The sequence below is a fragment of the Poeciliopsis prolifica genome, unplaced genomic scaffold, assembly GCF_027474105.1.
Source record: "Poeciliopsis prolifica strain line A6 unplaced genomic scaffold, Auburn_PproV2 SCAFFOLD056, whole genome shotgun sequence".
NCBI lineage: Eukaryota > Metazoa > Chordata > Actinopteri > Cyprinodontiformes > Poeciliidae > Poeciliopsis > Poeciliopsis prolifica.
Window position 1 is genome coordinate 1,048,686 of NW_026562431.1, and position 19,824 is coordinate 1,068,509.

Below are 19,824 nucleotides of genomic sequence, written 5' to 3' on the forward strand. Positions count from 1 at the left end.
TAGTCAAGTCTCCTTCTCCTCTCTCCTGGTTTATAGCAAAGAGTCTCAAAAATAGTATCTTAAAGGGACATTTAGAAACATTTTGGTCAATGAACATCCTTGTGATGTTTGTGATGGTGCATCAGTAAACAGCCTCCACACAACCATATGAATAATAGGTCTTTTTTTTATTAACAGACATCATGAAAATGTCAACAGTAACAAAATTTTTAGTCCATTTAAAAAAAACAAGTGGGTTGGACTGAAGAGACTCCTCCCACACAATAACTTAATGAGGAAGAGGGTTAAAGAAGGCAGGAAGTGGGTTGTGCTCTGACGCATCATGTAGCCAATACTCTCCTTCCTTCAGCACGGCGCTCACTTCCAACCTGGCTAGAACAGGCCGGCTCCGGCTCCGGCTGCTGCTGCTGCTGCTGCTGCTGCTCCCGCTAATACAAACCTTCCTCATAAAGCAGGATCAGAGTCCGATCAGAAGGAACAATTCACTGCTAGATCACAGGACAGAGCTAAAGGTGAAGGTTTGGTTACTACCACACAAGCATCACACCTACGTTTTTATTTATTTCCATTTCATTAGATCAATCCCGACCCAAAGCAGGAAGGTCGGCAACACAGGCGAAGAGAAGCATGATGTGGGGTGTATATACAGAGGGAAAGGGGACGGGTCATAACTGAGCCAAACCCACCATGTCCACAGCGAGCCACTGGTCAGTGGGAGGCGTCAGGCGGCTAAAATCAACAGTTAAATCTTTAGGACTAGTACTGTGCTGCCGGGGGAAAACAAAACGCAAATATGGTTCAATGATTTGTAAAAACCCATAAAAATGTTGCGTCAAAGATCAAAAGAGAACCTGATATAGTTATGGGGGGAGGAAGGGCGTTGCTATGGACAAAGTGGGTGGGAACCGTGAGGAGACAGTGACCTTGTTGATGTTACCCTGCAGGCTGCCGAGTCCTGCTCCTGCTAGCTTTACTTCCTCAGATAGACAGAAGAGTGAGGGGGAAAGAGGGGACGTGGACAGTGTCTCCATACACTGTAGTGTGTCTATACATATATTCAGATATATTTATGCAGAATGGGTGCGCCTCCTCTGTACTGTATAGATATAGAGCTGTGCGCGGCGGCGTTAGGCCTCGCTCTCCCCAGCTGACGAGGTGTTCTGGACTTCCTCCTCCAGGATGGGCACTATCAGGTTGTCCTTGGACATCAGGTTGTACTTCATCACGAAGCGCGTGAATCGGTGACACAGGAACGTCTCGTTCTGTGCGCAAACACACACACACACACACACACACACGATTGCTTTGGTTTAAAGAGCGAAGCAATTTCAGAAAGTCAGACTACACCATGTTCCAAATTATTATCCAAGTGATATTTTCTCAGGTTTTCTTAAGTAGTCAATGTAAATGATGCTCAGTATAATTTTCAAGTCATGAACTATTACAGTATAAATCAAATGTTCCTGAACGAAGCTCCCCATGAGAACAGTATTTTTTTCAAAAATAAAAAACTCAAAATGCACTGTTCCAAATTATTATGCACAGCAGATTTTCTAAATATTTTATGGATTATAAATGTGCAGCATTAAGTGGTCACATGTACTAAAATCAAGAGCTATTTCAATCAAAAACATCTTAACAGACAGAGTCACATGTTAACATTGGACCTGCTTTGACATCATCCTCTCAATTCTTGATCCATTCAACTTGTGAGTTTGTGGAAAGTTTCTGCTTGAATTTCTTTGCAGGATGTCAGAAAATCTTCCCAGAGCTGCTGTTTGATATGAACTGCATCCCTCTCTCAGGTCTCCTGTTTGAGGAAACTCCAAAGGTTCTCAATAGGGTCAGAGGTCAGAGGATGGTGACCACACCATGAGTTTCTCCTCTTTTATGCCCATAGCAGCCAGTGACACAGTGCTTGAGTTTTCATTAAATATCTAATGTTTTTATATCTTGTCATACGGCACTACACTATCTGATAATTTTCATCAGCAGAGATCTTTTCTCTCTCTCATGTTCCTTGAAACCTGTGGCCTGCTTAATAATGTGGAACATCCTTCTTAAGTAGATTTCCTTTAATTGAGCTCACAAGACAAACTAATCAACCAGCTCTGACATTAATTATAGTGATTAAAGAGCCCGGACAGACAATACCATCTAGAAATTAAATAGCACAACACAAAATGTAATCTTTATGACACTTAAGTCCAACTTGCATAATAATTTGAAACGGTGTAGATTTTTCTTGCTTCATGTCTGTTGAGTGATCAACATTATGGTCAATTGATTACAGGGCAGAAAGTAACTATTTTTGTGATTTATTCCATCGATTGTTCCGATGATTAATCAGATTAGAACATGGCAAATTCTTCAGATTTTCATTTAACCACTTAAGCCTTTGTCAAAACAATATTTGAAATACATTAAAATATGCAAACAAATAATTCAGCCTGAAATGCAACAACACAGCATCTACAAATGATGAATGTCTGTTCATTTGTAGAGTGATTAATTTTTGCATTAATAACTATTATCAAAAAGTGGTTAATGGCTGATTTAGTGTATATTTTCTTACAAAATTTGAACCAAGTGAAGCTTAAACCTCCACATAAGGAGTCTTAGGTAGAACATGTTTATAGACAAAAGGGGTTTTGGGGGGTTTTTTTAAGTACAAAATTTAAATATTTTTTACAATTTGTCTTGATTACTGCTCTGAATAAGTTGTCCTTTCAGCAAATTACCTTATTAATCTATATACTCCACTTAATAGATTGGTAAATTTGTTGATATTTCAATAATCAGATGATCATGATTATTTTTGTGTGAAAATACAGTTTTTTAAAGTTTATTCTGAGGAAAGTCGACATTGTCTCAGTGTAAGGGTGCTCAGAATGTGGGTTTCTACATTAGTTTCAGACTGAGATCTTATTTTCTCTCCATGGTAACAGTGGTGTGTCCTTTCTTATACACAACCCATGACTTGATTGGACAGGGACCAAAATGTGTTGGGACAAAAGCAGAGACTTTAAACTGTTAATCCTAATCAGTGGCAATCTTTTCAGACGGGGATTATCAGTCTGAGTTAGTATTAGATCTGATCACAATCAGCCAGTCCTGTCTGAACAGCAACCACTGAGAAAAAAAATAAAATACACCATTTTATTGGCCTTACATGACCAATAAGATGATCTTATGTTATATGACCTGAACTAAAATCAGCTCTTCCATGAGAGCATCAGATTGACAAATGAATCCACAAGGAAGCACTTGGAGGACTTGCAGACTTTGAGTACAGAAATCAACTAAATAAGTAAGTAATCAAGAGCAGGTCAGTCATTAACACTCACCTCATACTTGTCGAATATCTGACGATGATGGAAGTAGGCATGAGAGAATATCCTATATATGCGGCGACAGACGGAGCCCAGCTTGGCTACTGATGACTCCTTGATGCTCACCCTGCAGCACAAAGTGGACATGATGACAAGGAAGAGGAACTTGAGGAAAACTCTCCACCCAGCAGAGAACCTCCCGTTAGTATAAAACCACGTTATATACTAACTGGTTTCTCACACTTCCAGTAATAAAGAAAACAAAACACTACTGTTTTAAAAGCACATTTTCAATGCATTTTTACATGTTTTTTCCAAACGAGAAAAACATTTTTATTAGTACAGTATTTTACACTAAAACAATTCTTAAGAATATTTTCCCTTTAGGACAGAGGCTGAAAAACTAACAATGTTGATAATGACCTGAGGAAAAGCTCTTGACTGGTGAAAATGCTAGAAAACATTTCTCCACTTTACAAGAAGTAGCGGTGCTCTGATTGCAGTTTTCTGGCCCATCACTAATATAATCTATGCTGATTTTGACCAGTACCAATATTTTGTCTGAAAAGTCAGTTTTGGGATGAAGCAGTAAGTCTGGGTCCACTTATTGTTGCACCCCTGACAAGCTTTCTAATGAAATCTCCCTACATCTGGTGTACAAAAAATGTGAAAACAAGCTTAAAGTGGTAGTACTGTGTGTTTTCCATCCACATTGTGCCATTCTGTAGCACAACTAAGTAACTATGTTACCCTCAGTTGTTATATAAATGCTGCATGTATCAAATACAACTTAAGAAAAATTTGACTTTGTAATTTAACGCCTTCAAATTTGGCCTCTGTCTCTTTAAGAAATTCCTGCTCTTTCTGAAACTCCACCTTCAGGAAGTCATCACAACATGGCTCCTCTGTTAACCCTTTAACAATGTTTTTATCAACATTGCACTGAGAAGTAGCTCATGTAATGAGCTCAGCAGATGAGCTGTTCCACCAGATGTTTGCCAACTGCTGCTGACTAGTCTGAAGGAGCTCAGTGGGGGAGTCAATTTTACATAGATCCACTGTACCTACTGATATGCAAGGGTAAATAGCCTTAAAACAAATGTCTTTTATTCCAGTAATTTAAATCTGACAATGAAAACTCAACCACTAACACTACTTGTATTCCATTTTTAACCCTGTGCTTTGTTCAACTGAGAAAGGTTGAGTTTTTTCTGGATTGAGCATGAAGCAAAAGATGACCAGAATAAATGCTCAAAATAAATGTTGAATTTTCTGTAATGTCGCTGACGTTAATATACAACACCTTTATACATATCTCAGTATGTAAACAGAACGGCTGACTGACCTGCTGGGAAAATATTTGTTGCTATTGAGAAGACAGGCAGCTCCGTCCAGCGTGTGCCTGGTGTAATCAATGGCAGGGCACTGCGATGGTGGCAACACACAAGCAGAACACACATCAATGAGAGAAACTTCATGTAGTCAAACAAATGATTCACTCGGACTCACCTCTTTGGGCGTCTTGTGGGCGGCACATAAGAAAATCCACTGCTCTGTGGCTGTCATCTGGGTGCAGGTGTCAGGGTGGCACTCACTCTGCAGGCAAAAGCACCAGGCCACAAGTGAGAATGGATGTTTCACACTGGAAAACATTTATTTGGCCTTTCTGGCATAAAATGACAGCAGTGGTCATCCCTGAACTTGTGTTGAATGGCTGAGGAGAGTCTTCAGCCTGTTAGTGCTCACTGATTAGAACTGATTAAAATGTTCACACTTCCTCCTCATGAAATGAAGCAGCAAGAAAATAAAAACACAATGAGTTCCACACAAGGAGCCTGGAACTAAATATTTAAAAACTGTGCAGAAAAAGCAAAGCGACAGGCATTTAAAAATAAATCTAAGCTTTTAAGGTTAGACTTTACATGTATAGAAACTCAATCTGGAAAACTCACCTGCAGTTTTACAGCAAGTCCGTTAAGTTCCAGACAGAACTGCCTGCAAAAGGATCAAATCAGAACACAAGAGGAAATAAAAAAGAAATGTAAATGTTTGGAAATTTCTGCTTCAGTTTTACCCTCGCTGTATAAAAACAGAACATTCACTATACTGGAAAGTGATTGTTTATCTACTATGTATTTAGATTTTTTATGCCATCATGATGCACAGAAGGCAAAGAGGTGAAAAAGTGGGAAGGCATTAAGAAAATACAAGAGTTGTTTTGATGTAAGCAAGAAGAAACTTCATCAACAAAACCTATATTTTTTCCCCATTACCATCAAAGTCAATTCATTATCTTTACTAGTTATTAAGAAATAAAAGGAGAGTCAGTAACACTTTTGAATTCTTTTCTTTATTTTAATCAAAAATTGTATAATCATTATATAATCCTCATTGTGTGAGTTATTGTGTGATTAAAGTCACAAAAAGGACAGACTTAGACAGCAGTCTAAACGACTAAACATGAGGCTAAAGTGACATTTTGTTTACCTGAGGTGCTCATACTTCCAGACGCCTTCATCCTGACCCTCAGGAGGCTCCAGGATTTTGTCAATGTTGGAGCAGTCTGACCGTATGTTCTGCTGGATGTACTGAAAAGAAAAAGACAACAAACATAGTAATAAAAAAGGGAACATGCATCAAAGAAGTCAGTCCTCGTTGTGTTTGTTTAGCTCTGCCACTTAAACTAGCTTTAGTCTCAACACTTGCACCGCCCTTAAGAAATACAAGAATCCAACCATTCTAGATTTTACCATGCTCAAAAAAACAAATGGGTTTGTTTTTAACCTAGAATAGAAGGTATCCATGTACACTCAGTGTACAATCTGAACACATGGAATATTTTTGGAGTTTATTTGTATTTTAGTTTATTTGTGTTACCATGAATCTGTGGTTGCATAATTTTTATTCATGAATCATTCTGAGGTTTCATGTAGTACACAGTGTTCTGAACTCCATATAATTACATTACTCAGTTTATATTCAGGATAACACATCAACAGCTACACACCTGTTGAACAGCTAGCGTACTGTCCATCTCCTCAAATGATTCATCCGGCCAGTTATAGAAATCCTGCAAGAGAAAGGAGGAACAATCTCAGTGCTAACAGCTAGCATTGTGTCACAAGTTAATAAATCACAGCGCTAGTTCGCCTACGCTAGCCACTAGAGCTAAGTGTCTGATAAATATCAAAGAGTTAACATTTGCCGGCAGAATACGTTTTGATCAAAGGTTGCCGGGTGAGTTTTCACTCTTCCTTGAAGCTGCCTTGCTAGTTTACCCAACAACGTAAACAAGGTCGTGACTACTTCCTGTAAAGGTAAAATGAAAGTCACGGTTGTGTTTTTAGGAGACTGGCTATAAAAGTCCTTAGACGCAAAACATAATTAATTACATAAAGCGGTGACTCTAAATTCAAATTCAAGACTAAAGAAGCAAAATAGGAACTATTTCAGAGAGCCCTTCATCCCAGCAATTAGACGGTGTAAAAAGCTAACTACAGCTAGCTGTGCATTCCGATGACAAGCCCCTCTGAGTCGATGTTTTGGACCGAGCTATCGATGGAAATAGGCGGGAAGAAACTGTATGGCTGTCCGGAGATAACTCAGCCCGTCGTGTGTGGTCTACGTGGTTCCACTGGAGCTGAAACCAACCTTAGCCTTGGTTCCAGGCCGATTCCTCCTGAGAACTGCAGCTCCCTCCGCCATGACCATCTCGACAGAATACCCGGATGTTCGTCAGCAGCGACGTTGTCGCGAGGAAGGCGGAAGCTATTCACTCAGGGTCGAGCGTGATGGAACTCCGGATTTAAAAACTGAGCGCTACAGTGAATGGATTTATTAAGTGTAATGGATAATAATAATAGAATACAGTATATCTTAAATTATCTGTGGAAAACGTGCAACACGAACACTGGAAAAATGCCTCCACTAAACTTGCCCTAAAATGAGAAACTACTGACCTTATAGTCTATTTCCAGTTGTCGTCAAAGACCTATAGCAGGATGTATTTTCAGAACATATATTAAATTATTCAGAAAATTATCATCACTTGCATCCTTTGCAGTTTGGGTTTAGAAATAATTACCACAATCTGCTAACTGCATTCTTTAAATCACTTGATGAAAATAGTTAGTTTTGATTTACATCACAGGTCTCAAGTCCTGGAGGGCCACACAGTCCTGCAACTTTAAGATGTGCCTCTAATGCACCACACCTGAATAGAATAATTAGGTCATTAGCAGGTCTCTGGAGAACTGATCTACACAATGAGGAGGTAATTAAGCCCTTTCATTCCAGAGTTTTTTGTACCAGTGGCACATCTAAAAACAGCAGGAGAGTGGCCCTTGAGGACTGGAGTTTGAGACCCCTGCTTTAAACGAACCCATTACATCACTTTAAACCCTCAAAATATAATCTGTCCAAGAGCTGATTATAACATCTGACCTCTAAAAGACAAACAGTAACTGATCATTTCAAGTCTTCACATAAAAAACATTTCAGTGTTGCTGTAGTTGCTCTTTTGTTTTGTAATAAATCTTCCAGCTGTATAGTGGGATTGTTGGTCAGTGTGCTGATACGTCAAGTCTTCCATGTTGCTGGGGAAACCAGTGATAATGTTGCAGAAAAAGAAAACCATAGTTTAGCTCCACCTAATCATTACCGATGGCCACTAATAAGCAAGGCTCTGCTGGTTTCTTCCTGTTAGTTTTCCTCTCCACTGTCGCTTCATGCATCCTTTGAATGAGGATTAGATGTTAAATATTATTAAATAAAACTTTGTAGAAACCTTTGGTTAGAAATCCATCTTCAATGACATTAAATGGATTTTTTTAATAAAATCTCGATCAAAAATACCTAATTTTGATCTTGATTGATTCATAAAAGCAGTAAACAAGTAATACACTGAAGAGGGTGAATGCTCTTTGTAGGCACATTATCAATTCCTTTCACTTCACCATCATGTCCTATTTTTTTGTTGGTCCAAAGCATAAAATCATAAGAAAATACATTTAACATTCAAGTTTTGTTTCATAAGATGCAAAAAGGTTCAAGGTTTAAAATATGCCTGCAAAGTTCTGTAAAAGGTTTCATCTTCCTCAGTGAAAACACAGCAACCAGAGGAAGAAAAATTCATTTATAAATGATACATTAATGTTCACTGTTAAACGTTGGGAGGATGTTATCTGCCGCAATATTTCCATTTTAAATAAAGCCAAGTTTATTCCAGAAATATTACTTACCCCTCCATAAACTTTCAGAAAGAAAAGAATTTGTTTACATCTACGTTTGAATGTGGGTTAACCTTGAAACCCTTAAAAATGTGTGAAACCCCCCCCCCCCCCCCCCATCCTCATAGAAATAATACAATAAATTAACAGTTGAGTGACTTTATTATTGTAACAAAATGTAATTAGAATTATTTACAATTTACGGGACATAAAAAAGAAAAACAGACATGAATCAAATTAATTCTTTTCTGCAGCGATGATGGACTTCACACAAACTAACAAACAACAAAACTTAGTCGACGTATTTGCCGAGAATGTCTCCGTCGCGGAACAGGAAATAGTCCTGTGGGAGCAAAATATGACAAGTTAAACCCAGAAGAGCACAAAGCATCTGCTGTGACTGAAACGGTGCTTCACCTTTTCTTCTAGAACTACTTTAGTTCCTCCATATTCTGGTAGCAGCACCTTCTCTCCAACCTTCACGCTAACAGGCTGCACATGGCCTTTCTGAGGACAGGAAAAAGATAGAATGTTACAAAAATCTCAGCCCGACTCCTCATCTATCCAGCTTATCGTGGTTGTTGTTGGACATCATCCCAGATCCATCTCCGAAAGTCTATCGAAACAAAATGGCCGAATTGCATTGTACCTCTGAAATCAAGACAACTGCTCTGTATAAAGTTACAAACGCTTTGCATCACAGAGATAGTATAGACGTAGACATAATGTCTGCCATGTATTTATGTTATTAGGATAAAAGTACAGAGTCAAGATTATCATATAATGTGTGGTAATTTACTACTAGAAGCAGAGAAAATAAGGAGACTGAGGTATGAAACATGGCTGAAAAAAAAAAAAAAAATCTAAAGCTTCATGTTGAGCCGGATAAAACATGTGCAGACTGCACTGTCTGTGTCTTTAGGTGAAACCTTTTAACCCTAGTCTCTGCATGAAGCCACCTGCACTAGAAAAGGGCCTGCAGATGACAGCATAGGAAGAAACTGAACTGGTGTACTGTGGACCACCACCTATTCAGAGTTCAGTATTCACACATTTTTCTGTGGAAAGTAAATCCAAAATACTTGTGAAAAATTCCCCTTTTAGTAATTTTTTTTTGTAGAGCATATCTAAAGCATATCTGAGCTCAGCTTGGGAAGTTCAAATACCTAGCAGAGATGCTGCTTCACACACTCCTGGCTGGCTTTTATAAAGAAGCCAATCCAGGAGAGCCATTTCTTTTACTTGGCTCTAATCAGCAATAAGAGGATATTAGCTTCTGATCCAGAGCTAAGATTATTTGTACTGCATGTTTTAATGCGTATCAAGATATATTTGGTGTGAGAGCCATTAAAATAAGCCGTTCTAATCATTTCTAGAAGGAATCTTAAGTATTTTGGATTTTAACTATTAGCATGTGGCTAACCTCTAACCCTAGTGGGGGTTAGAGGTCAGCGGGGGTCCACTACTCCCAGTCGTCTTTTCTAGCTCACTTTGTGGGCCTAACTACTCACTACTCTCAGGGAGGTGTAAAAATCTGAATCTGTGGACCGAGGCAGCCTGCAGAATACAGCGTGATGATTTCAAGCTACCTAAGAACAACACAAAAGTTACATGATTAAGGTACAACAGGTACTGCATCAGATAGCAAGCTGTGTGAAACGTGGAGTAGATCTCAAACTATGTGGGAAATGAAGGAAACAATAGATCACCTGGTTAACAGAGCCTGGGCCGACTGCCACCACCGTGGCCTGCAGTACTTTGCCCTGGGATTTCTCTGGCAGCATGATGCCTCCCTTGGTTACTGTCTCCGCTGTGAGACGCTCCACCAGAACCCGGTCAAACAGGGGGAGGAACTTCCTGAAGGCCTGTAAGAAACAGTGAACTCCAGGTCAACCATGAATCATAAGGACAGGAATTAGTTTTAAACTGCAAATCTAAAACATCATTTATCAAAACAGAAAAATTTCCAAGTCAAAAGTTTTCTAGAAAATGTCATTTTTTTCCTGAGCAAAATCAGAAATATCCTTGTTTTTTCTAGAAAATTTTGAGAATAAAATAAGTACTTTTTTTTTGTTTTCTAAAATGTCTCTAATGTGCTATCATATGAACCAGACATGTGATTAAGACATAAGATGCAAAAAGGTTCTCAGTTGACATCAATGATAAAAAAGCCAGCAATAATTAAGATTGTGACTTAGTTTCTATTAAACCAACTACTATCAGTTAGACTTAACACAAGAGATGATTAAGTTTAGGTTGATGAATCAGTCTGCAAGTAACTCAAGTCAGCTTTATTACATTTAGTGAGATTTTAGGAAATGCCTGAAGGGAGGATTCCAAAAGTGGCTGCTGAGCTTAGCATAACAGCAGATGTACCAGTGACCTTGTGTCAAGGCTTCTGGTCCCAGCATGCTTACTGGGAGGAGGGGCAGCTACGTTCTCTCTCTGATCAGTCGACCCTGAAGCCTGACAGGACGAGGACGGCTCCACTCACTGATAAAACACCTGAAAACCCAACACGGATTCTGAAAGCTTCAATGCCTCAAGCCTCTGCGGCTGGTTAGACCGCCTTCTTTGTATCAGCTGCATCAACTCGGTGACAGCCCATCAAAAAACATAAGAATTAACTTTCTATATCATTTCAGAAATAGCTGTTAGAGCTGGAAAGTCATCAGAAAATATTAGCTACGGAAAGTAAGTTAATGAAGATAACTTCCACCAAGACACAAAGGAACCACGTCAACATATTTATATGTTAACCAATTTGACCAGGATTGTGTCACAATTTACTTTTACTGAAATCAGGACTGAGCACTTATTTATCCCAAAGTATCTGTAAGCTAACTGATGGTTACATAAGCTTGGAATTGAGAACATTGCAGTAAAATAATCAAGTCCTCTTAATGAAGGGATTCCACAGAGACTTCTATGGCTTCAACTTTTTCCAGAAATATCAGGGAGCCTGCTGAGTGACTGGAATTTTCTCTGGCTGTTCAGTATATTTTTGATTTATAACAAAAGCAATCAGACTACTTTTGTTTTAAATCTTTGAAAACATACTTTATATCATGGTATTATATCATGCAATTTTTTAAAAATATATTTCTATATCATCAAAACCAGTCCATGCCAAACTTATTTTATTTTATTTATTTTTAGTAGATAATAAGTCAGCATCTAGTAGAGTATTACCTCTTTTAAGATTTTTCGTACACATTCTTTTGATGAAATGCGACTAGACTCACTATATCACTTTGAAGTGATGAAAAATGACAGCATGAGCCACAGTTGTGCTGGACTCCTACTATACAGCTTTAGGGATCAGTTCCGGAGAGTTTTTGTCTGCTACAGTGAAGTTTCACCAACCCGAAGGTCGCGGGTTCGATCCCCCAACGTCACATGCAAATGTATTAAGCTGAATAGAGTTTACGTAGATAAAAAGCTATTTCAATTACTAAAATTTTTTGGGTTTTATAGCATACGCATATGTTCAACAATCCTGTTTTTTTCTTGCTGTTATTTATTTCTTAAATCTATTCACGGAAATATAAGATAAATGTGCGATTTAGCCCCCTCACACACTGCTCTCCCCAGCAGCGTGACCTTGTGAATGAAAATTAGCTTACACAACGATAGCTGGCGCCTCGATGCAGATAAAATAAAAACCTTACAGACTATAACCGGTCCCCTGCCTCTTAGTCTAAACCCTGAACACCCAGCTGTAGCTGTCTCCAACTATTAGACGGCGTTTCTTACCATTTTTTTGTGAGAGAGTCTGTCAGGAGCAGCACTGCAGTCAACGAGGGTGGAAATGAGACTCTCCTTTAGTCACTCCACGTGAGGAAATCTCCAGAAGGCGCATGCGCACTACCTCAGAACTTTACGTGGCTCACAGAAGGTTCTAGTACACCGGGGTTTATTTTAAAACACATATTTTCTTGTGAAATTCTTTTTTTTCTGAAGTTAAAATGCTCATTAATGATTTTAAATCATTTTTTTTAATTTATAAAAAAAAGTTTCTCATTTGTAGCTTGCGCAAGATTGCACAATGTCAACTTTGACCTTTGCCTGCTCCTCCAATGGCACGCAGGAAATTTCTGGAACCTCCCGCCCGGGAACGAGCTTAACTGTGGTGCTATTGGACTAAAATAACATAAATAATAAATAATTCTTCGAAAATCCGAGTATTTTCTGGAATTAATCTCTTAATTTGCTAGACCGTAGGTAAATGTAGTAGTAAAAGCAAACAAATAAAAAAGGTAAGTAAGATATTCTGAAGTATACTGAGTACGGGGCGGACCGGTACATAACCCGGATGCAGTAGACCATGTGCAGTCCTGTCTTCACAGCTCCACACGACTGTCCTCTCATCCAGTCCTACCGCTCCGAGTGGTGTCCTCACTGCATTCACAAGCTTTTACCTCGCAGGTAAGCGCTCAAACTTCACGTGTGTTAACACAGGCGGCTCGAGTGTGCATATTTTAAGAGCAGAGTTCAATTGGGCTTGTGTAGTTGACGTTGTTTTAACCCGAACCGCTCATATTTCGCTAATTCCTCCTCCTCTGAAGAACAAGGACGTGCACGATAAAATGGCACTATGGATTTTACCGAGCTTCCCAGCTGTCCGCGGGAACGCCGTTCAGTTTCAGTGTGATAACAGTTATCTCGTGCCTGACGAAATGAGACGGCCAGTTTGCTTTGATGTCATCTCGGATTCAGCATGTTTGTGGCCAATACTTCCACATGAGCGTGAGCGTGCAGATACAGGCAGTGCACGTGCTGCCGTCACTATTCTTACAATTTGACCTTGTTACGTACGACCTCAGGAGCCCACGTGGGATCTTCTGCTGCCTGGATTTTTAAGTTTCAGTAAAAGGAAAGCTTTGAAACAAAATCAGGCTTTTGAACGCACGATCCTGGATCTTTCAAACATTATGCAAAAGTTTGATTTTATAATTCCCTTGTGTTATTTAAGATTGTTTGCTCAATTGTGTCTTTTTTATTAGTGTTAGTCGTTCATCCTTTTATTTCCTTTCACTACAGATAAAACTGGATTATTCAGAGTTTGGAAATGGAAGAATATATCAAATCCTAAAGTACTCCTGCCACTATGTAGCTACAATGTAGTATCAATATGCACTTTGATTTCTGTGGCATTATAGAACCAAGATACCAAGGAAAGTTAAAATTAGTTCTAGATTTTCTGAAAATTCTTATTTTGTCACTTCTTGCTGGACACAGCAGGTCAGCTGGCTGGACAGTTTCTTATGCTTTTCCTTCACTTACAACAAAAATCAAATTCAACAGTTTGAAATTATTTCCTGTTGCGAAATTCATGAGCTGTGTTGGTGTGGGAAGTGACAGTGTGTCAAAATGGCAAAATTAAATAAGTGACCTTTCTTTTATATTAATAACCAACATGTTACAATTTAGCAGCAATATATATACTTTTCTAGTTTTAAATATTAGCCCACGTAATACATTGTATGTTTTTGGGTTGATGTTTTTTACTATCAGTTACCACACTGTAAACATCTCATACTGGCCCTTTTCTGACAAGCAGGAGTGAAAATTATCCAATAAACCTGTTTGGACTAACACAAATATATTTGTGGCTGCCAGTTGTCTTTAGCAGATGGCTAAAATAACAATTAGTTATCTTGTGGTCAGGTCAGAAGGTCAATCTCACCCTCTGGCCTTGTGCCAAAGGTGTCCTTGGGTGAAATGTTGATGTTCTTCTCTCACTAAAAAGATAACTGAACTCTCAAACCTGTTGAATTGTTTGGTTCTTGGAATTTATTCTGAAAAGTCTTGAAATCCTACTTGGAATAAGTCATTTCGTAATTTTGCTTGGTTACCTGGTCGTGGCCTTGTAAAGCCAATTTTGAATGGTCTAGACTTAATGAACTTACTGCTGATAAGCTGGCTGGATTACTGCCGCATGGTTGGTGTCATGGGGCAAGAAGCAGAAAGAATCAGGGTCTGTAACTCTTTAAAGGCTGGATAATTCAGCTGCAACTAAAGTTTTTACAACTCATTTAAAAGAAGAAATGCAGTGAAGCATGTGGGTAGCTAGATGTGTAAAGAATTAGTTTGATAGGGACTTTATCAAACCTGAGATGTGTTCATGTTTTTTATATATTTAATTAAAAAGTTGCAATGTTTTAAGTATGAGGCTGTGATGAATCTCACATTTTTCATTCATTGTCAATGTGCTTCTTGTGCAACTAGATTGCTAAATCATCAACTTGAAGGTTCAAAGGTCAAATTTCAGATTCTGACCTCCCTACCCATTCGATGTTTAGGTCAGTCCAGACAAGTAGAGTGGACAAATTAAAAGCTTGATGGTGGACATTTTAAGTCACCCGTTTGTGCTTTTGTAACCTGATTATGTATTTCCCAGTTTGATGTCCTTCCACTTATTGTCACTAGGGGGTGGTGTTCATCCCCACCATGTTGCTGGATTGAAATCAGCAAGTTTCTGCTCCTAAATGAACACTAACGGGGCAGATGTAACCTTGGAAATTCTTCTTTGACATTATCAAATAGATGATGCCATTTCTACCTTTGGAGAGTTGAACAAGAAGGAATTCTCAGAAAACCAGTTCCTAAGGGCGGATAGGCTTACCTAAAGTTTGGAGAAGTTAGACCCATTATCAAAAATCAAAATGTAAATCATCTGCATAGCAGTGGAAATGGATTCCAAAATCAGGTTTTCCCTCAGTGTATCATAGGCGGTGGGGCCACCAGTGCTGATTTGCCTATACTCCCCCATCAGTATAGGCGTTTTATTTTAAATGGGTTTTTTCTATATACCAGTAACAGTGATAGGAAAAACAAATTGACATATTTTTTTATATTTTTAACACAAAAACTAGTTTTGCTGCTGTACGAGCCTCAGTCTAATGTATTGACTGTTAATTTTTTTTTTTTTTTTTTTTTTTTTTTTTTCCTCAGAAATGTTTCGTCTACCTACCATCATGAAACAGGTGAGGCCTGTGTGCCGGGCACTCGCTCCTCACCTCACACGAGCATACGCCAAGGATGTGAAGTTTGGGGCGGATGCGCGCGCCCTCATGCTGCAGGGGGTTGACCTGCTGGCTGACGCTGTGGCTGTCACCATGGGGCCAAAGGTATCACACTTCACTAACTTCTCCTGCTAAATGACTCGTTTAATGACCGACGCTGTTGGAGAGCTCAAGTATCGTCTTTGTGATCTTCAGGGTCGCACTGTCATCATCGAGCAGAGTTGGGGCAGCCCAAAGGTCACCAAGGATGGCGTGACGGTGGCCAAAAGCATCGACCTGAAGGACAAGTACAAGAACATCGGGGCCAAGCTGGTGCAAGATGTGGCCAACAACACCAATGAGGAGGCCGGCGACGGCACCACCACAGCCACAGTGCTGGCGCGGGCCATCGCCAAGGAGGGCTTCGACAACATCAGCAAGGGCGCCAACCCCGTGGAGATCCGGCGTGGGGTCATGATGGCCGTGGAAACAGTCATCAACGAGCTGAAGAAGCTCTCGAAGCCTGTTACAACCCCAGAGGAGATTGCACAGGTGTGGAAAAACGCAAGGTTTGCTTAGTGCTGCCCCCAAGTGTCAGGACAATGAAATTTACATGCAGTGATGTCATTTTAGGTTGCTACCATCTCAGCCAATGGAGACGTGGAAATCGGTAATATCATTTCCAATGCCATGAAGAAAGTTGGCCGCAAGGGAGTCATCACAGTAAAGGTCAGTGTCTGTTGTTCCTGCTTTACTTCAAAATAAGAGTCTCAACAGTGAAATAGTACATCATAATCATATGAACTTAGACAGCAACAGATTTCTGCTTCATGAGAGCAATGAGAAGTTTTATGACTTTCTAATGTCTTATCTTACACATTGTACATTAAACAAAGTTATTAAAATTGGGGGATAAAAAAAATAAGTTAGTGTTTTTGTTTGTAACAGGATGGGAAAACTTTGCATGACGAGCTGGAGATCATTGAGGGAATGAAGTTTGACCGTGGTTACATCTCTCCTTACTTCATCAACACCGCTAAAGGTAATGTCACTTGTCTGACCAACCCCATCAATGGTCAGGATTTGGTCATATTTAGATCGATCGCCATCCATCTTGTTTTGCTTCCAGGCCAGAAGTGTGAGTTCCAGGACGCCTACCTGCTGCTCAGTGAGAAGAAGATCTCCAGCGTCCAGAGTATCGTACCGGCTCTGGAAATCGCCAACCAGCACCGCAAACCTCTGGTGATCGTAGCTGAGGATGTGGACGGAGAAGCCCTGAGCACCCTGGTTCTCAACAGGTACGTCTTGTCAAGTTTGTCCCCTCAACACAGAAAAGTTTTTGGACATGCCTACATAACCGTTGATTGAACTTGCAGGCTGAAGGTCGGTCTTCAGGTGGTCGCTGTCAAAGCTCCAGGTTTCGGAGACAACAGGAAGAACCAGCTGAAGGACATGGCCATCGCCACTGGCGGCACGGTTCGTTTCATTACGGCTTTCGCTTTCCTGTGGGAAAATTGCCTTCCAGTCGGAATTAAATTAATGATGTTAGATAAAAAAACTAAAATGTTGTTTTCACTATGTTTGCCACAGTTTCAGAAGAGCATCAAAATTATTAATAATAATAATTTTAAAAAAAGCTTAAATCTCTCTACTTTCAGTCTATATCAACCACCTCTACTTGCAAATGCTGATATCTGAGGTTAAGCATCAGCCAATACCGATTAGATGCAGAAAATCAGCTGAATTGATTTGAAACGTTTTTTAAACAGACAAATGTACTGAATTACAATTATCAGAACAGCAACTTAAATATACCCACAGTTTCACAAGTTTGGTGAAACATAAAAACAGCATAACTTTAATTTGTTCAGTCAGTGCAGTTAGGAGTAGAACAGCCAATGTAAAATAAATAATAAATAAACTGATAAAACAATATGTTGACTGTCTTGATCAAAAATGTAAAAATAAACTCCAACAAACACTGTTTCAAATGATTCAGAAAGTACAATTAGGAATTCCAAATAGGTAAATAAAGCATGACATCACTCAAAGCATAGAATTAGACTGACTAGATCTGCCCATATGAAGAGGGCACATTGTCACTCGTAGATCTAGAATTTTTTCCCATATCAGGACCCATCCGGATATCGATTCTGCATCGGTGCGTCTCTAGTCGATCGGTGACTGGATGTGTGTCTGCAGGTGTTTGGTGATGAAGCTCTGGGTCTGGCTCTGGAGGACATCCAGGCTCACGACTTTGGCAAAGTGGGGGAGGTGCAGATCACCAAAGATGACACCCTGCTGTTGAAGGGCGGAGGCAACCCCGCCGACATCGAGAAGCGTGCGGCAGAGATCGCCGAGCAGCTGGAGAACACCACCAGCGACTACGAGAAGGAGAAGCTCAATGAGAGGCTGGCCAAGCTGTCTGACGGGGTGGCCGTTCTCAAGGTGAAAGATCGCTCTTTGTTAGTTGTTCAGGGATTTGGGGAACAGACATCTGACTTCTTCGTGGATTGCCAGGTGGGGGGAACCAGTGACATCGAAGTGAATGAGAAGAAGGACCGCGTGACGGATGCTCTGAACGCCACCCGCGCTGCTGTTGAGGAGGGCATTGTGCTCGGCGGAGGCTGCGCTCTGCTGCGATGCATCCCTGCGCTGGACGCCCTGAAAACCAACAACAGTGACCAGAAGATCGGTGAGTAGAGTGGATCCTCTTAGCTCCATCTCCTCTAGTCGACAGGCGAGCTCTGCCTCATGCTCTCTGTCGTTCTCTCTCAGGCGTGGACATCATCAGGCGGGCGCTCCGTATTCCTGCCATGACCATCGCTAAGAACGCCGGTGTGGAGGGCTCCCTGGTGGTGGAGAAGATCCTGCAGGGAACAACAGACATGGGCTATGACGCCATGCAGGGAGAGTACGTCAACATGGTGGAGAAGGGCATCATCGACCCCACAAAGGTACAGCACAGACTGAAGATAAAGCCCAGCGCACTCACTTAGTGTTTGAGTCATTAAAGAGACAGTATCATGTAAAAACAACTTTATTGATCTTTCCATCCGTTAATCCCTCATCAGAAACATTCCATTCAGCTGTGCAAAACAGTTGGTGGGACCTAGCCCCGCCTTCAAGATGCAGCTCCTCCTATGATCTGCATTGTCCAAGATTCACAGGATATTTGACAATACAATTTGTGGCAGGGTCTGTTTTTCTCAAAGATGATAAATATAAAATAATTGGAAGAAGGGATTTTTTGCAACAAAATAATTGCCCTTTTTTTCATTGCTTAAAGATAATTTTGTCAAAATGATCTCTTTTGGAAAAACAAATACTTTTAGAGTATTATTTTAGAAAGGTGACAGTATGGCATTGTATTCAGCCCATTTCGATTTGACAGCCTTAGTGAAAAAACAAAAATTAAAATCCGGACTTCAGAAAATTGCTAAAAATCCAGCTGCAGTTTCAAACTGGCACAGCTGTAACCTGTCCTTCTCTTCTTCCTGCAGGTGGTACGGACAGCGCTGATGGACGCCGCCGGAGTTGCGTCTCTACTTTCCACCGCAGAGGCCGTCGTTACGGAGATCCCCAAGGAGGAGAAGGAGATGCCAGCAGGCATGGGGGGAATGGGAGGAATGGGAGGAATGGGAGGCGGCATGGGGTTCTGAGCCGGGCCTGCCGACCCTGTACAGACTGAATCATCAGATTTGAGCTGGATTGACCACGATTCCTCTGGATCTTCATTTGGTTTGGCGGCTCAGTGGACTGAGAGCTGCCGGAGCCCTTCTTCGTATTCCACACTGGCACCTGAATGCATCATGTAACCTGCTCAGAGGAAAGCAGTAACACAGAGTTCACCACTAGGGAGGGTTTGGTTTGTTTCAGCCTCTTGTGTCTGCAGAGAAACCGAGTTCTGAATCTATTTGTATTGTTGCATGGGGAGAAAATGGTCAGTTTTTTTTTTTCTCCAGAATGTTCCAATTCTTCTATTTGATGAAAACACCCACCCATTCCCAGTTGCACATGGGATGGTTGGAACTGGGGATGCAACACAACTGGGGATGGGAATGCTGTAGTCCTGCAGGCTGAAACAAACAGAACCATTCCTTTGTGGACTAGAGAGAGCAGGCCTTCAGAGCCCATGTCTGGATTTTTATTTTCTAGTAGTTTTATTTTCTTGTTAATTTTTAATTCTTCATATGTTTTTGTAATATACATGTCTGTCATCATTGATCCGAATTAAAGCAGTTTTCTTACAGACTA

At 40.3% G+C, this 19,824-nt stretch overlaps 2 protein-coding genes across 4 annotated transcripts; one reads left to right on the forward strand and one right to left on the reverse strand.

Annotated features, from left to right (window-relative positions):
• Positions 1–148: 148 nt before the first annotated feature.
• Positions 149–12,425, reverse strand: LOC129379279 (MOB-like protein phocein). Of its 3 annotated transcripts, XM_055059977.1 has the most exons (9): positions 12,317–12,425; positions 10,270–10,425; positions 6,340–6,402; positions 5,820–5,920; positions 5,285–5,327; positions 4,842–4,928; positions 4,678–4,757; positions 3,348–3,459; positions 149–1,262 (listed from the first exon to the last, which is right to left on the reverse strand). In XM_055059977.1, exons 1-9 carry the CDS (start codon positions 12,317–12,319, stop codon positions 1,128–1,130), a joined length of 780 nt encoding a protein of 259 aa, XP_054915952.1. In that variant the 5' UTR covers positions 12,320–12,425; the 3' UTR covers positions 149–1,127. The 3 variants fall into 3 exon arrangements, with proteins under 3 accessions (XP_054915952.1, XP_054915950.1, XP_054915951.1); XM_055059975.1 differs by lacking the exons at positions 10,270–10,425; positions 12,317–12,425 and adding an exon at positions 6,984–7,103; XM_055059976.1 differs by lacking the exons at positions 149–1,262; positions 3,348–3,459; positions 4,678–4,757; ... (2 more) ...; positions 5,820–5,920; positions 6,340–6,402 and adding exons at positions 8,704–8,903; positions 8,978–9,067.
• Positions 12,426–12,886: 461 nt separating this feature from the next.
• Positions 12,887–19,824, forward strand: hspd1 (heat shock 60 protein 1). The gene is made up of 11 exons (XM_055059868.1): positions 12,887–12,988; positions 15,518–15,693; positions 15,784–16,119; positions 16,201–16,296; positions 16,516–16,609; positions 16,697–16,865; positions 16,944–17,043; positions 17,770–18,015; positions 18,088–18,262; positions 18,346–18,524; positions 19,071–19,824. The coding sequence occupies exons 2-11, from the start codon at positions 15,520–15,522 to the stop codon at positions 19,227–19,229; spliced, it is 1,728 nt and encodes a 575-aa protein (XP_054915843.1). The 5' UTR covers positions 12,887–12,988; positions 15,518–15,519; the 3' UTR covers positions 19,230–19,824.

Excerpts from the sequence above, each read along its gene's own strand:
- LOC129379279 (XM_055059977.1), bottom strand. Across the intron at positions 6,403-10,269 it reads GCCCAGGCTCTGTTAACCAG|GATTTCTATAACTGGCCGGA; the intron begins GTGATCTATTGT and ends TTTCTCTTGCAG. Across the intron at positions 5,328-5,819 it reads TGGAAGTATGAGCACCTCAG|GCAGTTCTGTCTGGAACTTA; the intron begins GTAAACAAAATG and ends ATCCTTTTGCAG.
- hspd1 (XM_055059868.1), top strand. The coding sequence starts at position 15,520 with ATGTTTCGTCTACCTACCATCATGAAACAGGTGAGGCCTGTGTGCCGG. Across the intron at positions 18,016-18,087 it reads ACGGGGTGGCCGTTCTCAAG|GTGGGGGGAACCAGTGACAT; the intron begins GTGAAAGATCGC and ends GTGGATTGCCAG. Across the intron at positions 18,263-18,345 it reads CAACAGTGACCAGAAGATCG|GCGTGGACATCATCAGGCGG; the intron begins GTGAGTAGAGTG and ends GTTCTCTCTCAG.